Source organism: Phacochoerus africanus, chromosome 1 (assembly GCF_016906955.1).
Source record: "Phacochoerus africanus isolate WHEZ1 chromosome 1, ROS_Pafr_v1, whole genome shotgun sequence".
NCBI classification, from domain to species: Eukaryota; Metazoa; Chordata; class Mammalia; order Artiodactyla; family Suidae; genus Phacochoerus; species Phacochoerus africanus.
The window spans coordinates 177,090,892-177,111,271 of record NC_062544.1 but is presented as its reverse complement, the minus strand read 5'-3'; the positions used below and the strand labels follow the sequence as shown (position 1 = coordinate 177,111,271).

The 20,380-nt window shown below is 37.3% G+C and overlaps 1 protein-coding gene across 1 annotated transcript in view; it reads right to left on the bottom strand.

The window, feature by feature from the left end:
- LEKR1 (leucine, glutamate and lysine rich 1) overlaps positions 1-20,380 on the bottom strand; it is a 237,110-nt gene that overhangs the window by 138,874 nt on the left and 77,856 nt on the right. The window contains exon 4 of the mRNA XM_047785385.1: positions 17,150-17,269. Coding sequence (XP_047641341.1) covers positions 17,150-17,269 — 120 coding nt within the window. The remainder of the gene's footprint in view (positions 1-17,149; positions 17,270-20,380) is intronic.

The following is a 20,380-nucleotide window of genomic DNA, read 5'->3' as shown; positions in this document are numbered from 1 at the left end:
GAGAACACGTGATCATTTCTTGTGCAAAAACTTTGAAAGGACAGATGTAAAGCAAAGGCTGAAAGATCAGCTTTTTCCAAGAACATGAGAGGTGGTGTCAGTCTGTGTGGTCATTAATAAGGTCCGCCTGAGTGACCAGAAACTACAGGGTATTGTCAGTCCTCAGCATGCAGACCTGGGAGCTAAGAGAGAAGGTGATTTCAAAAAAAAAAAAAATCAAAGAAAGAGTCAAGGAGAAGGATAAAGATGGCAGAGGAGTAAAATGTGGTGCTCACCTTCTCCCACAAACATGTAAAAAATCTACATGTAGGATGATTCACATGGAACATCTACTGAATGCTGGCAGAAGACCTTAAACCTCCCCAAAGGGCGAGAAACCCTCTGCACAACTGGGTAGAACAAAAGGAAAAACAAAGAGAAAGAAAGAAAAGGAGAGAAAAGGAATGAGGATGGGACTAGCACTCCTGAGAGGGAGTCATTAAAGAGGAAAGGAACCCACACCCTGGGAAGCCATCTAACCAATGGGGAGATCAGCCAAGACAGAGGGATCTCAGAGTCATGAAGAAAAGTACAGCAGCTGGACTGAGGAGGGCAAAGCAGAGTGAGAGCCCCACAGACCAACTGTACCACTGCCCCTAGACAACAAAGTCTGAGATGCTCAGCCAGGGGCTGAGCATGGAGTCTCAGGCTGCAGAGGTCAGTTCTACGGAGAGGACTAGGGTTGGCTGTGTGGAGACAGCCCGAGGGGTTAGAGAGCAGTGTACCACAGGCTGTAAAGCTGAATGCCACTAGCTTGGGAGTGGAAGCTACAGGAACCCAGTAGGAGGTCTGGGCCTGTTGGAGAAGCCTGGCAGCACTGTTGGGGAGGGAAAGAGGAAGAGGGGCAGATCACCATAGGAATATCTTTCCCTGCACACACAAGGACTCTCAGAAGGCAGGGTGCCTCTGGCAAAGGCTATAGGTGGCCAGGCGCAACTTGCTCAGGCTACGGGTAGCCAGGCATCTCTTATATGGGCTAAGGGCAGCAGTGGCTGAGAGCAACGTGGGACCACTTGCATGATCTACAGGTGGTGGGGACAAACCATAGCAATCATCTCAGACACAAGAGGGGGGCATGGCCCACCACCACTAGGGGTCCATGAACAGGCATGACCTGTGGCCCCAGTCATCTCAGAGGTCAACAAAGAAGAGGGCACTACAACCAAGCACTACCCTTTGTTGCTCTCACTCCTCCAGGAACAAACCTGCCCTGCTGCTGCTGCTTGCAAAAGTTCTGGGGGCACCTACACATTCTGATCACTGTCACTTCCCAGGGCCCTGAAACTAGGAGCAGCCTGCACCACCTTCCTGCAGGTCCTTGCCACTGCAAAGGACCCAGAAACCAGGCACTGGCTACTAGCCACGTCCCTTGCCTCCATCTCCCTAGAAGCACGTGCAGCACCCTAAAAATAAAAAGTAAGAAAATACCCAGAGGCGCCTGCAGATATAAATAGCCCTCCAAGACTATAGTAGTTGTTTTCCCTAAACTCACAGAAAAAGAAAAATATAAGCAAAGTGAAGAAGCTCAGGAACCATTCCCAGTTCAAAGAACAGGAGAATTCCACTGAAGGAACAAATAATGAAATAGATCTCTGCAGTCTAAAAGACATCAAGTTCAAAGAGACAGTGAAACTACTGAAGGAATAAAGAGTGAATATGAAGGAATTAAGAGCAGATATGAACAGTTAGGCAGATTACTTTAGAAAGGAACTAGAAAATGTAAGGAGGAACCAAGAAAAATTAGGAAATTCATTTGCAGAGATGCCAGCTGAGTTAAAGGCACTGAAGAGCAGAATGAATAATGCAGTGACTTAGAAGATAGAATACTGGAAATCACCCAATCAGGACAGCAGACAGAAAATCAAATGAAAAAAAAAATGAAAGCAATATAAGAGATCTATGGGATAGTATAAAGTGGGCCAATCTATGCATACTAGGGATTCCAGAAGTGGAAGAAAAAGAAAAGGGGATTGAAAATATATTTGAAGAAAATATGTCTGAAAACTTTCCAAATCCAAAGAAAACAGATATCAAGATACAGGAAGCACAGAGGGCCCCAAACAAGTTGAGCCCACACAGGCCAACACCAAGACATATCATAATAAAAATGGCAAAAGGTAAAGAGAGGATTCTACAGGCAGCAAGAGAAAAACAAAGAGTTATTTATAAGGGAACTCCTTTAAGCCTATCAGCTTATTTCTCTACAGAAACACTATAGGCCAGAAGAGAGGGGCAAGATATACTCAAAGCTCTAAAAGGGAAAAATTTGAAGAAAACTCTACACAGCAAGATTATCATTTAAAATAGAAGGAGAAATAAATAATTTCTCCAACAAACAAAAATTAAAAGAGTACACCAATACTAAAAAACCCATTCTAAAAAAAAATGATGAAAGGCACCTCTAAATAAAAAAGAAGAAGAAATAGGATGGAGGAAATCACAATTGGAAAGCAATCACTTAAATAAGCCAGTATACAGATCTAAAAGGAAAAAAAAAAAACTACTGTAAAAGTGACCATAAACACAAGGAAGAGCAAAAGGACAAACATGAAGGTGTTAAAAAAGAACTACAAAATCATAAAACATGGGGAAAAAAGTAAGTAAATCTAGATTCTTTTTTGTTTGTTTTTAGAATGTGTTTGAGTCTATATGATTATCAGGCTAAAGCAAATAGATTATGGGAAGGAGTTAACCTACTTCAAAAACAGGGCAACCACAAATCAAAACCAAACACTACATTCAGAAACACCAAAAAGAAAAGGACACAAGCATAAAATCATCCAACCAAAAAAAGAAAGGAGCAAAGGAGAAACATAGAATCAACTGGAAAACAAGGTTTAAAATGGCAAAAAATACTAGGAACCATGAGGTTGCAGGTTCAATCCCTGCCCTTGCTCAGAGGGTTAATGATCTGGCGATGCCATGAGCTGTGGTGTAGGTCGCAGATGCGGCTCGGATCCTGTGCTGCTGTGGCTCTGGCATAGGCCGGTGGCTACAGCTCCGATTAGACCCCTAACCTGGGAACTTCATATGCTGCTGGAGCGGCCCTGGAAAAGGTAAAAAAGACAAAAAAAAATTGGCAACAAATACATATGTTTCAATAATTACCTTAAATGTCAATGGACTGAATGCTCCAATCAAAAGACACAGAGTGGCAGATTGGATATAAAAGCAAGAGCCTACAATATGCTGTCCATAAGAGACTCACTTTAGGGCAAAGGACACATATAAATACAAAGTGAGGGGATGGAAAAATATATTTCATGTGAATGGAAAAAAAAGGAAAGCAGGAGCTGCAATACTCACATAAGAGAAAATAGACTTTAAAACAAAGGTCATAAAGACAAAGGAGAACACTATTTAATAATAAAAGGATCCACTCAAGAAGATATTACAATCATTAATATATATGCCCCTAATATAGGAACATCCAGATACATACAACAAATACTAATAAATATAAAAGGAGAAATTGATGGGAATTCAAAAACAGTAGGAGACTTTAACACCCCACTCACATCAATGGACAGATCCTTTAGACAGAAAATCAATAAGGCAACAGAAATCCTAAATTACACAATAGAAAACTTAGACTTCATTGGCATATTCAGGACATTATATCAAAAGATATCAGAATATACATTCTTTTCAAGTGCACATGGAATATTCTCAAGGACTGACCACATACTGGGGCACAAAACTAACCTCAAAAAATTTAAGAGTATATAAATTATTTCAAGTATCTTCTCTGACCACAATGGCATTAAACTAGAAATTAACCACAGGAAAAGAAATGAGAAAAACACTGACCACATGGAGACTAAACAACATGCTACTAAAAAACCAATTGGTCAATGAGGAAATCAAGAAGGAAATTAAAAAATATCTGGAAATGATAATGAAGACACAATCATTCAAAATCTATGGGATGCTACAAAAGCAGTGCTTAGAAGGAAATTCATAGTGATATAGGCCTTCCTCAAAAAAGAAGAAAAATCTCAAATTGACAACTTCACCACCACCTAAAAGAATTAGAAAAAGAAGAACAAACAGAACCTAAAGTCAGCAGAAGGAAGGAAATCATAAAGATTGGAAAGAAAATCAATAAAATAGAGATTCAAAAAAAATTAAAAAATCAATAAAACCAAGAGCTAGTTGTTTGAAAGGGTAAACAAAATTGACAAACCTCTGGCCAGACTCACCAAGAAGAGGAGAGAAAGAATTCAAATAAACAAAATAGGAAGTGAAAAAAGAGAAATCTCAACAGTCACTGCAGTAATACAAAAAACTATACAGGAACATTATGAAGAATTATATGCCAACAAATTTGACAACCTAGAATAAATGGACAACTTTCTAGAGATATACAGCATGCCAAAAATGAATCAAAAAGAAATAGATCAACTGAACAGATTAATCACCAGAAATGAAATTGAATATGTAATAAAAACACTCCTTACAAACAAAAGTCCAGGACCAGATGGCTTCACAGGTGAATTCTATCAAACATACAAATAACTTATACCCATCCTTCTCAAACTTTTCCAAAAGGGTGAAGAAGAAGGAACACTTCCCAAGACATTCTACAAAGCTACCATCACCCTACTACCAAAAACAGACAAAAATACCACCAAAAAAGAATATTATAGGCCAATATTTTTAATGAATATAGATGCAAAAATTCTCAACAAAATTTTAGCCAACCCAATCCAACAATATATAAAGAGGATCATATACCATGACCAAGTGGGATTTATCCCAGGTTCACAAGGATGGTAAAACATATGCAAATCAATAAATGTCATACACCACATTAACAAAAGAAAAGTCAAAAACCACATGATCATCTCAATAGATGGAGAAAAAGCATTTGATGAAGTCCAACATTCATTCATGATAAAAACTCTTACCAAAGTGGGTATAGAGGGAACATACCTTAACATAATAAAAGCCATTTATGACAAACCCACAACCAATATAATACACAATGGAGAAAAGCTGAAAGCCTTCCCACTACAGTCTGGAACAAGACAAGGATGCCCACTCTCACCACTGTTATTCAACATAGTATTGGCACTCCTAGCCATAGCAATTCAACAAACAAAAGAAATAAAGGCACCCAAACTGGAAAAGAAGAGGTAAAATTGTCACTCTATGCAGATGACATGATACTGTCTACAGGAAACCCTAAGGACTCTACACAAAAACTACTCAAACTGATTAACAAATTCAGCAAAGTAGCAGGATACAAGATTAACATTCGGAAATTGGTTGCATTTTTGTATACTAACAATGAAATATTAGAAAAGGAATATAAAAATACAGTATCTTTTAAAATCACATTCCCCAAAATTAAATACCTAGGAATAAACCTGACTAAGGAGGTTAAAGACTTATATGCCAATAACTATAAAATATTAATCAAAGAAATAAAAGAGGATTCAAAGAAATGGAAAGATATTCCATGCTCCGGGACTAGAAGAATTAATAGTGTTAAAATAGCCATACTACCCAAAGCAATCTACCGATTCAATGCTCTCACTATCAAATTACCCATGACATTTTCACAAAACTAGAACAAACAATCCAAAATTAAAAAACAAATTATATGGAACCATAAAAGATCCAGAATTGCCAAAGCAATCCTGAGGAACAGAAACTGACTTCAGACAATATTACAAAGCCATGTAATCAAGACAGTGTGGTACTGGTACCAAAACAGACATACAGACCAATGGAACAGAATAGAGAACCTGACACCATCAAACTCCTAGAAGAAAACATAGGCAAAACACTCTCTGACATCAACCTCATGAATATTTTCTCAGGTCAGTCTCCCAAAGCAATCGAAATTAGAGCAAAAATAAACCCATGGGACCTCATCAAACTGAAAAGCTTTGGCACAGCAAAGGAAACCCAAAAGAAAACAAAAAGACAACTTACAGAATGGCAGAAAACAGTTTCAAATGATGCAACTGACAAGGGCTTAATCTCTAGAATATATAAACAACTTATACAACCCAGCAGCAAAAAAGCCAATCAATCAATGGAAAAATGGGCAAAAGACCTGAATAGACTGTTCTCCAAAGAAGATATACAGATGGCCAACAAACACATGAAAAAATGCTCAACATCGCTGGTTATAAGAGAAATGCAAATCAAAACTACCATGAGATATCACCTCACACCAGTCAGAATGGCCATCATTAATAAATCCACAAATAACAAGGGCTGGAGGGGCTGTGGAGAAAAGGGAACCCTCCTACACTGTTGGTGGGAATGTCAACTGGTATAGCCACTATGGAGAACAGTTTGGAGATACCTTAGAAATCTATCCATAGAACTTCCATATGACCCCGCAATCCCACTCTTGGGCATCTATCCGGACAAAACTCTATTTAAAAGAGACACGTGCACCCGCATGTTCATTGAAGCACTATTCACAATAGCCAGGACATGGAAACAACCCAAATGTCCATCGACAGAGGATTGGATTCGGAAGAAGTGGTATATATACACAATGGAATACTACTCATCCATCAAAAAGAATGACATCATGCCATTTGCAGCAACATGGATGGAACTAGAGACTCTCATACTGAGTGAAATGAGCCAGAAAGACAAAGACAAATACCATATGATATCACTTATAACTGGAATCTAATATCCAGCACAAACGAACATCTCCTCAGAAAAGAAAATCATGGACCTGGAGAAGAGACTTGTGGCTGCCTGATGGGAGGGGGAGGGAGTGGGAGGGATCGGGAGCTTGGGCTTATCAGACACAACTTAGAATAGATTTACAAGGAGATCCTGCTGAATAGCATTGAGAACTTTGTCTAGATACTCATGTTGCAACAGAAGAAAGGGTGGGGGAAAAATGTAATTGTAATGTATACATGTAAGGATAACCTGACCCCCTTGCTGTACAGTGGGAAAATAAAAAAAAAAAAAGAAAACTCGAAAATAAACCCAGAAACCTACAGTCAATTAATCTTTGAAAAGGAGGCAAGAATATAAAATGGGGAAAAGACAGTCTTTTCAGCAAGTGGTGCTGGGAAAACTGGACAGCTGTATTAAATCAATGAAATTAGAACACACCCTCACACCATGAATAAAAATAAATTCAAAATGGCTTAAAGACTTAAATGTAAGACAAGACACCATAAAACTCCTAGAAGAGAACGTAGGCAAAACATTCTCTGACATTGACCTTACAAATATTTTCTTAGGTCAGTCTCCCAAGGCAACAGAAATAAAAATAAACCAATGGGACCTAATCAATCTTAAAAGCTTTTGCACAGCAAAGGAAACCATAGAAAAAAGGCAACCTACGGAATGGGAGAAAATAGTTTCAAACAATGCAACTGACAAGGGCTTACTCTCTAAAATATACAATTTATACAACTCAACAACAACAACAAAAACTCCAACAATGCAATTGAGAAATGGGCAGAAAACTGGAATAGACATTTTGCCAACGAAGATATACAGATGGACAATAGGCACAAGAAAAAATGATCAACATCACTAGTTATTAGAGAAATGCAAATCAAAACTACTATGAGGTAACACCTCACACCAGTCAGAATGGCCATCATTAACAAGTCAACAAATAACAAATGCTGGAGAGGATGTGGAGAAAAGGGAACTCTCCTACACTGTTGGTGGGAATGTAAATTGGTACAACCACTATGGAAACCAGTATGAAGTTACCTCAGAAAACTACATGTACAACTACCATATGATCCAGAAATCCCACTCCTGGGCATATACCCAGACAAAACTTTTATTGAAAAAGATACATGCACCCCTATGTTCACTGCAGCACTATTTACAATAGCTAAGACATGAGATAACCTAAATGTCCATCGACAAATGAATGGATTAAAAAGATGTGGTATAGGAGTTCCCGTCGTGGCACAGTGGTTAACGAATCCAACTAGGAACCATGAGGTTGTGGGTTTGGTCCCTGCCTTTGCTCAGTGGGTTAAGGATCCGGCGTTGCCGTGAGCTGTGGTGTAGCTTGCAGACACGGCTAGGATCCTGCGTTGCTGTGGCTCTGGCATAGGCTGGCAGCTACAGCTCCGATTCAACCCCTAGCCTGCGAACCTCGATATGCCACGGCAGCTGCCCAAGAAATAGCAAAAAAGACAAAAAAAAAAGAGATGTGGTATATATACACAATGGAATACTATTCTACCATAAGAAGAACAAAATAATGCCGTTTGCAGCAACATGGATGGAACTAGAGACTCTCATACTAAGTGAAGTAAATCCCATATGATATCACATATCTGAACTCTAATATATGGCACAAATGATCCTTTCTACAGAAAAGAAACAAATTCATGCACTTGAAGAACAGACATGTGGTTGCCAAGGGGTAGAGAGAGTGAGTGGGATGGACTGGGAGTCTGGGGTTAGCAGATGCAACTTTTGCTTTTGGAGTGGTAAGCAATGAGAACCTGCTGTATAGGTGAGGGAACTATGTCTAGTCACTTGTGACGGAACATGGTAGAGGAAATGTGAGAAAAATACTATGTGTAAGTGTATGTGTGTATTATATATATATATGTATGTATGTATGACTGGGTCACCGATATACAGCAAAAATTTGACAGAACAAGGTAAATCAACTATAATTGAAAAAAAGAAAAATCTAAAAAAAAAAAAGAATGAAAATGAATTTCCAGAAAAAAGAAAGAAAGAGTCCAAATATATCACTAAAGCAATGGGGCCAATAGTGAGGATTGGAAGTCTGAATGTGAAGCCAGAAAGTGGTAAGACAGACAAGAACTATGAACTAAATCAAGGTTAAGAGGCTAATGGGCTCAATGTAAGGCAGCTGCTGAGAGCAAGCCATGTACATGAGGGTCAAGACCTAGAGGGATTTTTAATAGAAGAACGACTGGATGTATGTGCATCTGTAGGGAAAAAGCCAGGAAACAGAAAATTGAAACTTGTTAACTAAGAACAAATATACCACATTTTGTGGGGCCTAGGTCTTATATGATTGGTGCAGATAGAGGGGGCAGTTTTCTTATAAAAGAGAATACAGAAATGATTTCAAAATTAGGCTTAAAGTGCGCAATTATTTACAGAATGAGAAAAATTATAACAAAATTATAAAATTTAATAAATCCCATCAATATCACAAAATACAATAAAACAATATCACTTTTTAATAAGTAACACATCTACAATACTTTTTTTGTCTACAATTTTTGTCTATGTCCTCAACAAGCATATTTTCATGTTAGCCACTTCATAATAATACTTTATATGGAGAGAATATTAAAATTGTAGAGTTTTTTGATGAATAAAATTCATTGAGAAAAAAAGAAAAAAATTACAGAGCTTTTCATCTCTCATGACCTTTGGTTTTATTATCAGTGACAGTTGAGAAAGATTCTTTCAGCTTAACAGCCTAGTCATTATTGGTAATACCATTTAAATATTAAGCATTGCCAAATATGGAAGAATCTTTATGAATAATTTTCATATATGAATTTAAGGTTATTGGCATTTCAAGTTTTCTTCAAAAATGACATCCTAAATTGTCTTTGAAATGATGAAACTCACAAACCCGTTTATCTCAGATGTCCTGGAAGTAGTATGCTATGATTTTTATGTTATATTTTGTCAAATCACAAGAAACTTAACTCTTTCTCCAATGTATTCAAATAATTAAGTATTTTTAACTGAATGGATTACAAAACAATTCAAGAGATTTTATTAAAAATGTGTCTCTTACAGTGTAATCTGAAAAAAGTTACCATTAGTTCTTTATGCGAGAATAATTTCCATTGTTTAAACTGTTCATCTCTACTGCTTTTATTCCATTAATTTAAAAAAATTCATACACATCCAAATTTTCAGTCTGTAGTGTCTCGTTTGTATAATTGAAACATTCTAAAATGTCTTTCCATAAAAGAAAAGGAAAGAAGGGGAAAAAAAGGAAAAATAAAATAAAATGTCTTTCCAAATGGCAGTCATAATGTATACTCCAAACAACTTTCCCTTGCTGATATCATAAGTATGGGAAGACAAATCAGAGTGCCAAGAGATAGAACTTTTACAATTACAATTAAACCATCTTACTTTTGCCGGGGGGCGGGGGGCATCCCAAAAGCCTAGAAGAGGGTCCTGAGTGAGGAGTTCTGAAACGTAGGCATTATTTCATTCTCAGGAAATATGCCTGTATTGACAATTTTAACTCTGTGAAATATAAGGCAGGACACACAGCTATTGAGAGATGAGTAGAACAGAGAATTCTGAGCAGAATAATGAGAATTTAGAAAAGCATTGGAGGAATTCAAAGCCTTGTGTCTAATAACCTGTAAATAGCTATAAAGACTGAGGGTTTTAAGAGTAAATACAATTAAATGAGCAGATGTAAAAGTAGCTGGAGTATTTGTAAAGTCCTCTATGAAATAAATACCCTCTATATAGAAACATCCTCTATGTAGAAAACGCTAAAGGAGTTCCCATTGTGGCTCAGTGGAAACGAATCTGACTAGCATCCATGAGGATGCAGGGTTAATCCCTGGCCTCCCTCAGTGGGTTAAGGATCCGGTGTTGCCAAGAGCTGTGGTATAGGTCACAGACATAGCTCAGCTCTGGCGTGGCTATGGGGTAGGCCAGTGGCTACAGCTCCAATTCAACCCCTAGCCTGGGAACCTCCATATGCCACTAGTGTGGCCCTAAAAAGACCAAAAATAAATAAATAAATAAATAAATAAAAATTGTAAAATACACATACACAAATAGTAGAACTAATAAGTGGGTTCATCAACTATAGGCAAAAATGAATATTATGTCTATATACTAGCAATGACTAATGCCAAAAATAAAGTGAAGAAAAAAATCCCATTCATAATAACTGAAAGAATAAAATATTTAGAAATAAACTTAATAAAAATAGTTTAAGATTTATATACTAAAAATAAAACATTTCTGAGAGAACTAAAGATCTCAATGTAAAGATATACCATATCCATGTATTGAAAATTTCAATAGTTTTAAGATGCTAATTTTACCCAAATTGATCTACAAATTCAATGTTATACCTATCAAAATTCCAGTAGGTTCTTTTTCAGAAATAGACAAGCTGATCCTAAAATTCATATGAAAATTCAAAGGACCCAAATAGCCAAAAAATTCTTAAAAATAAAGAAATTTGGAGGGCTTACTTTTCTTGATTTCAAATTTTCTAAAAGTTAAAATATTCAAAAGTGTGGTAGTGACATCTAGAATAGATATGTAGATGAATAAAACAGAATTGAGAGTCCAGAAATAATTCCTTACATTCATGGTGAATTGATTTTAGGTAAAGGGACTGAGACAATTCAATAGGGAAAGGATGCAGTGCTAGAATAATTGAATATTCACATGAAAAAAAAGATGAATATAGATCCTTACCTTATGTCATTCACAAAAGTTAACTTAAGATGAATCATAGACCAAAATGTAAGAGCTAAAACAATAAAATCCTTAAAAGAAACTACTGGAAAAAAATCTTTGCGACTTTTGGTTAGGCAGAATTCTTAGGTACGTATCAAAAGCACAATTCGTAAAAGAAAACATTGAACAAATTGTATTTCACTAAAAATAATAACTTTTGCTCTTCAAAAGATACCATTAAGAAAATGGGAGTTCCCGTCGTGGCGCAGTGGTTAACGAATCCGACTAGGAACCATGAGGTTGCGGGTTCGGTCCCTGGCCTTGCTCAGTGGGTTGACGATCCGGCGTTGCCCTGAGCTGTGGTGTAGGTTGCAGACGCGGCTCGGATCCCGCGTTGCTGTGGCTCTGGCGTAGACCGGTGGCTACAGCTCCGATTCAACCCCTAGCCTGGGAACCTCCATATGCCGCGGGAGCAGCCCAAGAAATAGCAACAACAACAACAACAACAACAATAACAACAACAACAACAAAAGAAAATGAAAAGACATGCCACAGACTGGGAGAAAATATTTGAAAATCATATTTCAAATAAAGGACTTGTACCCATACAAAAAACTCTTATAATATGATAACAAGAAAACAAAACAATGAAAAATAGGTAAAATATTTTAACAAGCACATGAAAAGATGCTCAACATCATTAGTCATCTGGGAAAAACAAATCAAAGCACAAGGTACAATTTCCCAACCTCTAGGATGGCTACAATAGAAAAGATAGTAAGAAATGTTGGCAAGAACATGGTAAAAAACTAGAAGCTTCATTCTTGGTAAGAATGTAAAATGGTATAGCCACTTTGGAAAATAGTTTGATAGTTTCTTAAAAGCGAAATATCAATTTACCATATAACTCAGTAATTCTACACTTAGGTATAAACCCAAAGAAATAAAACATACATCTACACAAAGACTTGTATGTGAATGATTACATCAGCATTATTCACAAGTTCCAATAAGTGGAAGCAATCCAAATGTCCATCAATTGGCAAATGCTTAAATAAAATGTAGTATAGTCATACAACGGAATACAATTTGGCAATAAAAAGGAACAAAGTACTGATGCATGATACAGCATGGATGAAACTCAAAAATATCAGTTTAAGAAGCCAGATATAAAAGACCACATATTGTATGATTCCGTATATCTGAATTGTCAGAAAAATACAAATCTATAGAAACATAAAGAAGATTAGTGGTTGCCTAGGATTGGTGGAGAAGATAGAGATTTTATTGCAAATGGCATAAGGATCTTCTGAGGATGACCCAAATGTTCTAAAACTGGATGCGGTAAAGGTTGCATAACTCAGTAGGTTTACTGAAAATCATTATATTGCCCAATAATCTGAAATAGAATGTACATATATATATATATACACACATACATGTATGGCTGATTCACTTTGTGAACACCTTAAGTCACCTATATGCCAATAAAATTTATTTTAAAAAAATCAATGGAATTTTTAGTATGTAACTTATATGTCAATAAAACTGTTTTTAAAAGATATGAGGTTATTGGGAGTTACCACTGTGGCTCAGCAGAAACGAACCCGAATAGTATCCATGAGGATATGGGTTCAATCCCTGACCCTGCTCAGTGGGTTAAGGATCCAGCATTGCCAAGAGCTGTGGTGTAGCTCACAGACGTGACTTGGATCCCGAGCTGCTGTGGCTGTGGTGTAGGCTGGCAGCTGCTATAGCTCTAATTTGACCCCTAGCCCAGGAACTTCCATATGCTGCAGGTGCAGCCCTAAAAAGAAAAGAGAGAGAGAGAGAGATGAAGTTATTAACTATGGGATCAAGGCTAGAAAACAAAGTAAAATCAGGAAATGGTTGGGAAAATCAGAAAACACACTAGAAGCCTTAATGTGGCTGTAGAGTTGATGTGAAACTGAGAGGTTTGGGGAGTTGGCATTGAAAATTTCAGAGATTACAGAGTCTGGATTTAAAAACAAGAAAAATTAGGAGTTCCCGTCGTGGCGCAGTGGTCAACGAATCCGACTAGGAACCATGAGGTTGCGGGTTCGGTCCCTGCCCTTGCTCAGTGGGTTAACGATCCAGCATTGCCGTGAGCTGTGGTGTAGGTTGCAGACGCGGCTCGGATCCCGCGTTGCTGTGGCTCTGGTGTAGGCCGGTGGCTACGGCTCCAATTGGACCCCTAGCCTGGGAACCTCCATATGCCGCGGGAGCGGCCCAAGAAATAGCAACAACAACAACAAAAACAAACAAACAAACAAACAAACAAACAAGAAAAATTAGAAGATAAGTATACTTCAAACAATTTATGAAAGATTCAAAATAGGAATCCTGTAAAAGTAAGCATGACCCAAATATTTCAAATATGCATTGATTTGGAGTATTGGATTTACATACAAATTTACCTAAAGTGAAGTATATCCATATTCCATACTGCTTTTTGGTATCTGTTTTACAGGTTTTCAAAAGTTAATTTCCATTCTCAAAAGACACTTTATTCTGCGCAGCAGATGTGCTGAGCCAACTGAGACATACACAGTTACTCCTCATCCCTCCCTTACAAAAGACAGGTTGAAAATGTCAGGAAAAACACAAAGCTCGTAGAACACTTTGCTGGAGGCTAGGTGATTAAGCCCAATTGCAATTAAACAAATGAGAGATAAGTTAAAAAGAGCAGTGTGATTCAAAGACATAGTTCATTGATCTCTTTTGGGCTTGATAAATAAAGATGATTACATCTGAGTAGCTAAAGCTCAAGCTTCTTTATCACTTTAAGAGAGAAGATTACAAGCTCCTTTTCTTTATCCACAGAATACTAAAGTTTTATGTTCTAGTGGATTTTTTTTTTTTGTCTTTTGTCTTTTTTGTTGTTGTTGTTGCTATTTCTTGGGCCGCTCCCGCGGCATATGGAGGTTCCCAGGCTAGGGGTCCAATTGGAGCTGTAGCCACCGGCCTACGCCAGAGCCACAGCAACGCGGGATCCGAGCCGCGTCTGCAACCTACACCACAGCTCACGGCAATGCTGGATCGTTAACCCACTGAGCAAGGGCAGGGACCGAACCCGCAACCTCATGGTTCCTAGTCGGATTCGTTAACCACTGCGCCACGACGGGAAATCCTTTTTTTTTTTTTTTTTTTGTCTTTTGTCTTTGTTGTTGTTGTTGTTGTTGTTGTTGCTATCTAGTGGATATTTTTAATAAGTAATTTAAAATCAGCTTTCAGTAATGCAACAAAATCACTAAACCCTACAACTTTGGGGTTGATTTTATTTTCACTAGACTGCTTTCTCCTATGCAATGTACCTACTAGTGAAAGCATGAATAAAACTAGCAATTATTTTTATTCATCTACCACAAACTTTTATTTATACTAAGTATCTAGTTAAATTCTTCCACAATTTTTAGTAAGTGCTACTTTTTTATATAAATCATATCCTAAATTCCCAATTTGTGATCTTTTAGCTAAAAATAAACAAAAATCACAGATCTACTGGAAAAAAAAACCAGTAAAAGTAAAATGATAATAAAATTAGAACTTTGAGTAAAATAACATTTAAACATGTTTATCTAAGTTTCTTCAAGAATTTAAAATACTACATGTAAAATGTGAATAATGGGAGTTCCCATCGTGGTGCAGCGGAAACAAAACCGACTAGGAACCATGAGGTTGCAGGTTTGATCCCTGGCCTTGCTTGGTGGGTTAAGGATCTGGCATTGCTGTGAGCTGTGGTGTAGATTGCAGACACGGCTCAGATCCCATGTTGCTGTGGCTCTGGCTTAGGCTGGCGGCTACAGCTCCAATCCGACCCATAGCCTAGGAACCTCCATATGCCATGGGAGCGGCCCTAAAAAGACAAAAGACAAAAAAATAAAATAAAATACTACATGTAAAATGTGAATAATAAAGACTGACTGTATCAGTCCATAAGATCTTGAAGGCAGCCTTAATTATCTAAATTAGTCCTAGCGTAACCTTTAAAATTTCGCCAATCCTGCCATCCATAATGGCATCTGTGGATAAAACAAATCAGACTTCTTTAACAGACCCAGGCCAAAGCCATTGTTAGAGCTAAGATTGAATACTAATGGTCCTGATTAAAATGGAGAGTTGGGGTCAACTGGGTAGTATTCTGCTGGCTCAAAACTAGATTTCTAGGAAAAGGCAGAGAAGATTTCTGATGACAAAAATTGTCATCTGTTTTGTGAGTAGACTCATTCATTCATTCAAAGATTATTTACTAAGCATCAGTTATATGCAAGGTAATAATGAAAGGTAGATGGCCAACAGGTCATCACTAATATTGTATAAAAATTACTAGCTCAGACAATTTTTTAACAACAATATTCCTAATCATAACTATGAGATTGGAAAAAAATTAGAACCTAACATTCAAAATATTATCCTGCCATATTTTTTTAGTCACCATGGACCTGACTATTTGTAGTGTTTATTTAATTTAAATTCCCTTTTTTTCTTTTTCCTTTTTAGGGCCGCACCCACAGCACATGGAAGTTCCTAGGTTAGGGACTGAATTGGAGCTGCAAGATGCCAGTCTACACCACAGCCACAGCAACACCAGATCTGAGTCATGTCTGTGACCTACACCACAGCTCATGACAATGCCAGATCCTTAACCCACTCAGGGAGACTAGGTATCCAACCTACATCCTCATGGATACTAGTCAGGTTTGTTACTCCTGGGAGACAATGGGAATTCCTTAATTCTCTAAGAGTTACTTAATTTGAAATTTAATCATTAATATTCTCAATATATTCCATTTTTAAAAAATATCTCCTAGGAGCTCCTGCTGTGGTGCAACATGATTGGCAGCATCTCGGGAGCTCTGGGGCATAAGTTTGATCCCTGGCCCAGCTGCAGCTTAGTTCATGGCTGTGGCTCAGATCTAATCCCTGGCCTGGGAGCTCCATATGCCACAGGGTGGCCCAAAAAATAAAAAAAAAATTAAAATATCTTTTATTTTCATTAGAAGATTTTTACCTTTAGGTATTACAAACCCTCCAAAGATACATAAAAGCAGAATTAAATCATTTATGTTGGAAATTTCTAAAGTTAGGAGGTCTATTACTATCCAATTAGAATGTTTCTCCATTCTATTCTTTTCATGTCACTGGACTATAAGTGAGGAGATCGAATACACCAAGAAATACTGATTAAGAGGGAAATGAATTCATTACTATGCTTTCATTCTAAATATCACTGCAAAATAAGAACAAAGTGTTTGACTGATTTAAATTTTACTTGCAAAACTATTCAGTTGAGATAATAGTTTTTAAAAAAATTTTTTTTCAACACTATAATATTAAATTATATAAACCATATTACCAAAATGTGTTTGAATGTTCACAAAGTTAACATATGAGTGTATCATTTCGATACTATAATTTTAAATTCTTTAAAGATAATGTTGGAGTTCCCTCATGGCTCAGTGGTTAACGAATCCGACTAGTATCCATGAGGATGGGTTGGATTCCTGGCCTTGCTCAGTGGGCTGAGGATCCACTGTTGCTGTGAGCTGTGATGTATGTCACAGACATGGCTGTAACTGTGGCATAGGCCGTTGGCTGTAGCTCCAATTCGACCTCTAGCCTGGGAATCTCCATATGCTGCTGGTTTGGCCCTAAAAAGACAAAAAAAAAAAAATCATCTTACCTGAAGATTTGTGATTGTCTCTGTTTAATTTTTAACTCCTGCTGCAAATGACTTAATTCTTTCTGCACTCTCTGAAATTCATTTTGTTGACTTTTTAACTGCATGCTTGCATCTCGAATTCTAAAAATATAAACAAATAACAGTCATTACAAGCCTAAAATCCCCTCACAAGTACTTTAAAATTTAAATACACTTTTAATAAAAGTAAATAAAAGAAAACTATACCTTTTTTTTTATGTGCTAAATAAACACACAGAAAAAGTATAGAGAGACACATACCAAAGAGTCATTATCCATGGGGAGGAGGGTGGAACTGATAGGCAGGGAAAAGGTAGCAAATATTGAAGGGAAGCAAAACTTACTCTGTATCTTCTGTATTGCTTGAATTTTTGCAATGAACATGTATTTTTACTTGAAATACTAATTAAAATGTAATTAAACAAATATCAATTTAACTTTTATCAAAGTAATACATGTTTTTAACTTAAAATGTCAAATATTACTAAAAGAGTTATAAGAAAAAATAGTAATCATTTGCCTTTACTCTAATTTTCACTTCCAAAAACAGCTACTTTCAACTTTTTTCCTTCTAGTATGTACCTCTTTATATTAAACATGCTTATACTGTTATTTCTCAAATTTCATTTTAGATATTATGTAGTGAATTACAAATCAGGTAAGATCTTTCTGCTGCACATAACTGAGACCTGATTATGATGGATTAAATATGCAAAAGTAGATTATTTCACATAAAACAAACATAGTGGTAGCCAGGCCAATGCTGATATGATAGTTTACATTGTCACTGGGGTCCCAGGATCCTTCCAACTTCCTGGTCTACCATCTTTGTTTTTTGTTTTTTGTGGTTTTTTGTTTGTTTGTTTGTTTTGTCTTTTTGCCTTTTCTAGGGCTGTTCCCATGGCATATGGAGGTTCCCAGGCTAGGGGTTGAATTGGAGCTGTAGCTGTTGGCCTACGCCAGAGCCACAGCAACAGGGGATCCGAGCCCAGTCTGTGATCTACACCACAGCTCAGGGCAACGCCAGATCCCTAACCCACTGAGCAAGGTCAAGGATCTAACCAGCAACTTCATGGTTCCTAGTCAGATTCGTTAATAACTGAGCCACGATGGGAACTCCAACTGATCTACCATCTTTAATGTGTGTCCATTATTCTCATGGTCCATGATAATGGCAGAAACTCTGACCACTATGTTCTCATTCCAGACCAGCAGCAGCAAAAGGGTCCTCTGTCCCTTTCAAGGAGGTTTTCTGGAAGTACCATACTTCTGAACTTCAAGAGATGGCTGTACCTAGCTACAAGTGAATCTGAGAAAAGCAGTCTTTTAACTAGAAAGATCAGCCCCCAGATATACCTCAGGTTCTATTACTAAGGAGGAAGGAAGAATAAATGTTGGGATAGGCAGCGTGCAGTCTCTAACACAATCCTAGTAAGAATTAATCCTCGCTATATGCACCTACACAACTATACATCTATACACACAGTCTTCCTCCCCTCACCCTCCTAAATTAATCTTTTTATCCAGTTTTATTATTCTTCATCAATGGGCTACATGTTATACCATGATCACATTTCTTTTCTTTCTTTCTTTTTTTTTTTGTGTCTTTTTAGGGCTGCACTCACTGCATATGGAAGTTCCCAGGCTAGGGGTCAAATCAGAGCTACAGCTGCTGGCCTACACCACAGCCATAGAAATGCCAGATCCCTGACACACTGAGTGAGGCCAGAGATGGAACCCACATCCACATGGATATTAGTCGGATTCATTTCCATTGAACCACAATGGGAACTCCCCACATATTTTTTCCTGTACAACTTTTGTTATCTCTGGATTAAAAAACATATCCTTTTCTTCTTTCTTAGGTTTCTGTGCACCTATCCAAATCTGACAGAGGGTTACTCCTCATCTTTCAGTATCTTCAGACACAGGAGATAATTCTTTTATATCAGTTCTTTTCCAGGAAGCAGTCTTCAAAGAGTTCTGTACTCTACTGCTCCAGTACTGATATGTTCTGGTTTCACTACACAACTGTCATCCTGGGACTTCCCTTTCTTATCATTCCAGCTTCCTTTCATGTCGGATATCCTGTATCTTTGTCCTAAAGTCTTCCTCCCTCTTGGTTTATTCCTTTTAGTAGAGTGAATTCTCCAGGACCTTTTTGTGCATGAGAGGTAAATCTGAGAATCTGACTATATAAAAGTTACTTTATCTCGGACTGAACAGTTTGGCTGGATATAGAGTCACAGAAGAGGAAAGAAATATTCATCAAAAAATACAGGGCCCTTTTCTCCTATTTCCTAACTTTCAGTGCTGCTTCTGAGAAGACCAATGACATTCTAATTCCTACTCCTTTGTATGATAAATAGAACCCAGCCTTGCCCCCATCCCAGTTCAGAAGCTTTAAAATCTTCTCTTTTTACTTTATATTCTTGAATTTAATCACAATATATCAGCATGTTAGTTTTTAGTCATTCTCTATGCTGGGGACCTGGTGAGTACTTCCTTCAGAAATGGATGTTTTTTAGTTCCAGGAATTTTCCCTAGGGAGAAAGGTTCCTTTCCCTCCATTTTCTCCATTTTCTTTCTGGAACATCTTTCTATTATTTTGAATGTGAAACCTCCCAGAGAGATCTTCTAATTTCCTTACCCTTTCTTTACCATCCTTCTACTTTTGACATTTTATTCCACTTTGATTATCTTCCATCCTGCCCATGAAATTTTAAATTTCTGCTATCATATTTTAATTACCAAGAATTATTTCTTACTCTCCAAAGGTCCTGCTGTTACTGTTCTTTGTTCTTGTTTCATCAATACATTTTCTTCTGTTATTTTTTGAGGATATCAATTGCAATGTGTTTTTAAAGTTTTCTTCAACTCACTATATCACTTCTGTTTCCTTTGGGTTCATTTTTTTCTTTGTTTACTTTTTGTCTCTCACATTTGAGGCATCTTTCAAAAGTCTGGAAATCCTTTATTGTCTATCCATATTTAAGAACAAGGCACTTAGAGGATATTTGTTCCAGCTGCTACACATTAATGACGACAAAGGAAGGAAAGTGTGGGAGAGGCTTTTTGAGATAAAAGAGAAGCAAGAAAAGTGACAATCAAAGAAAAGGAAACCTCCTTCACTATTGGTGGGAATGTAAACTGGTACAACCACTAAGGAAAACAGTATAGATGTTCCTCAGAAAACTAATACAGGAATGCCAT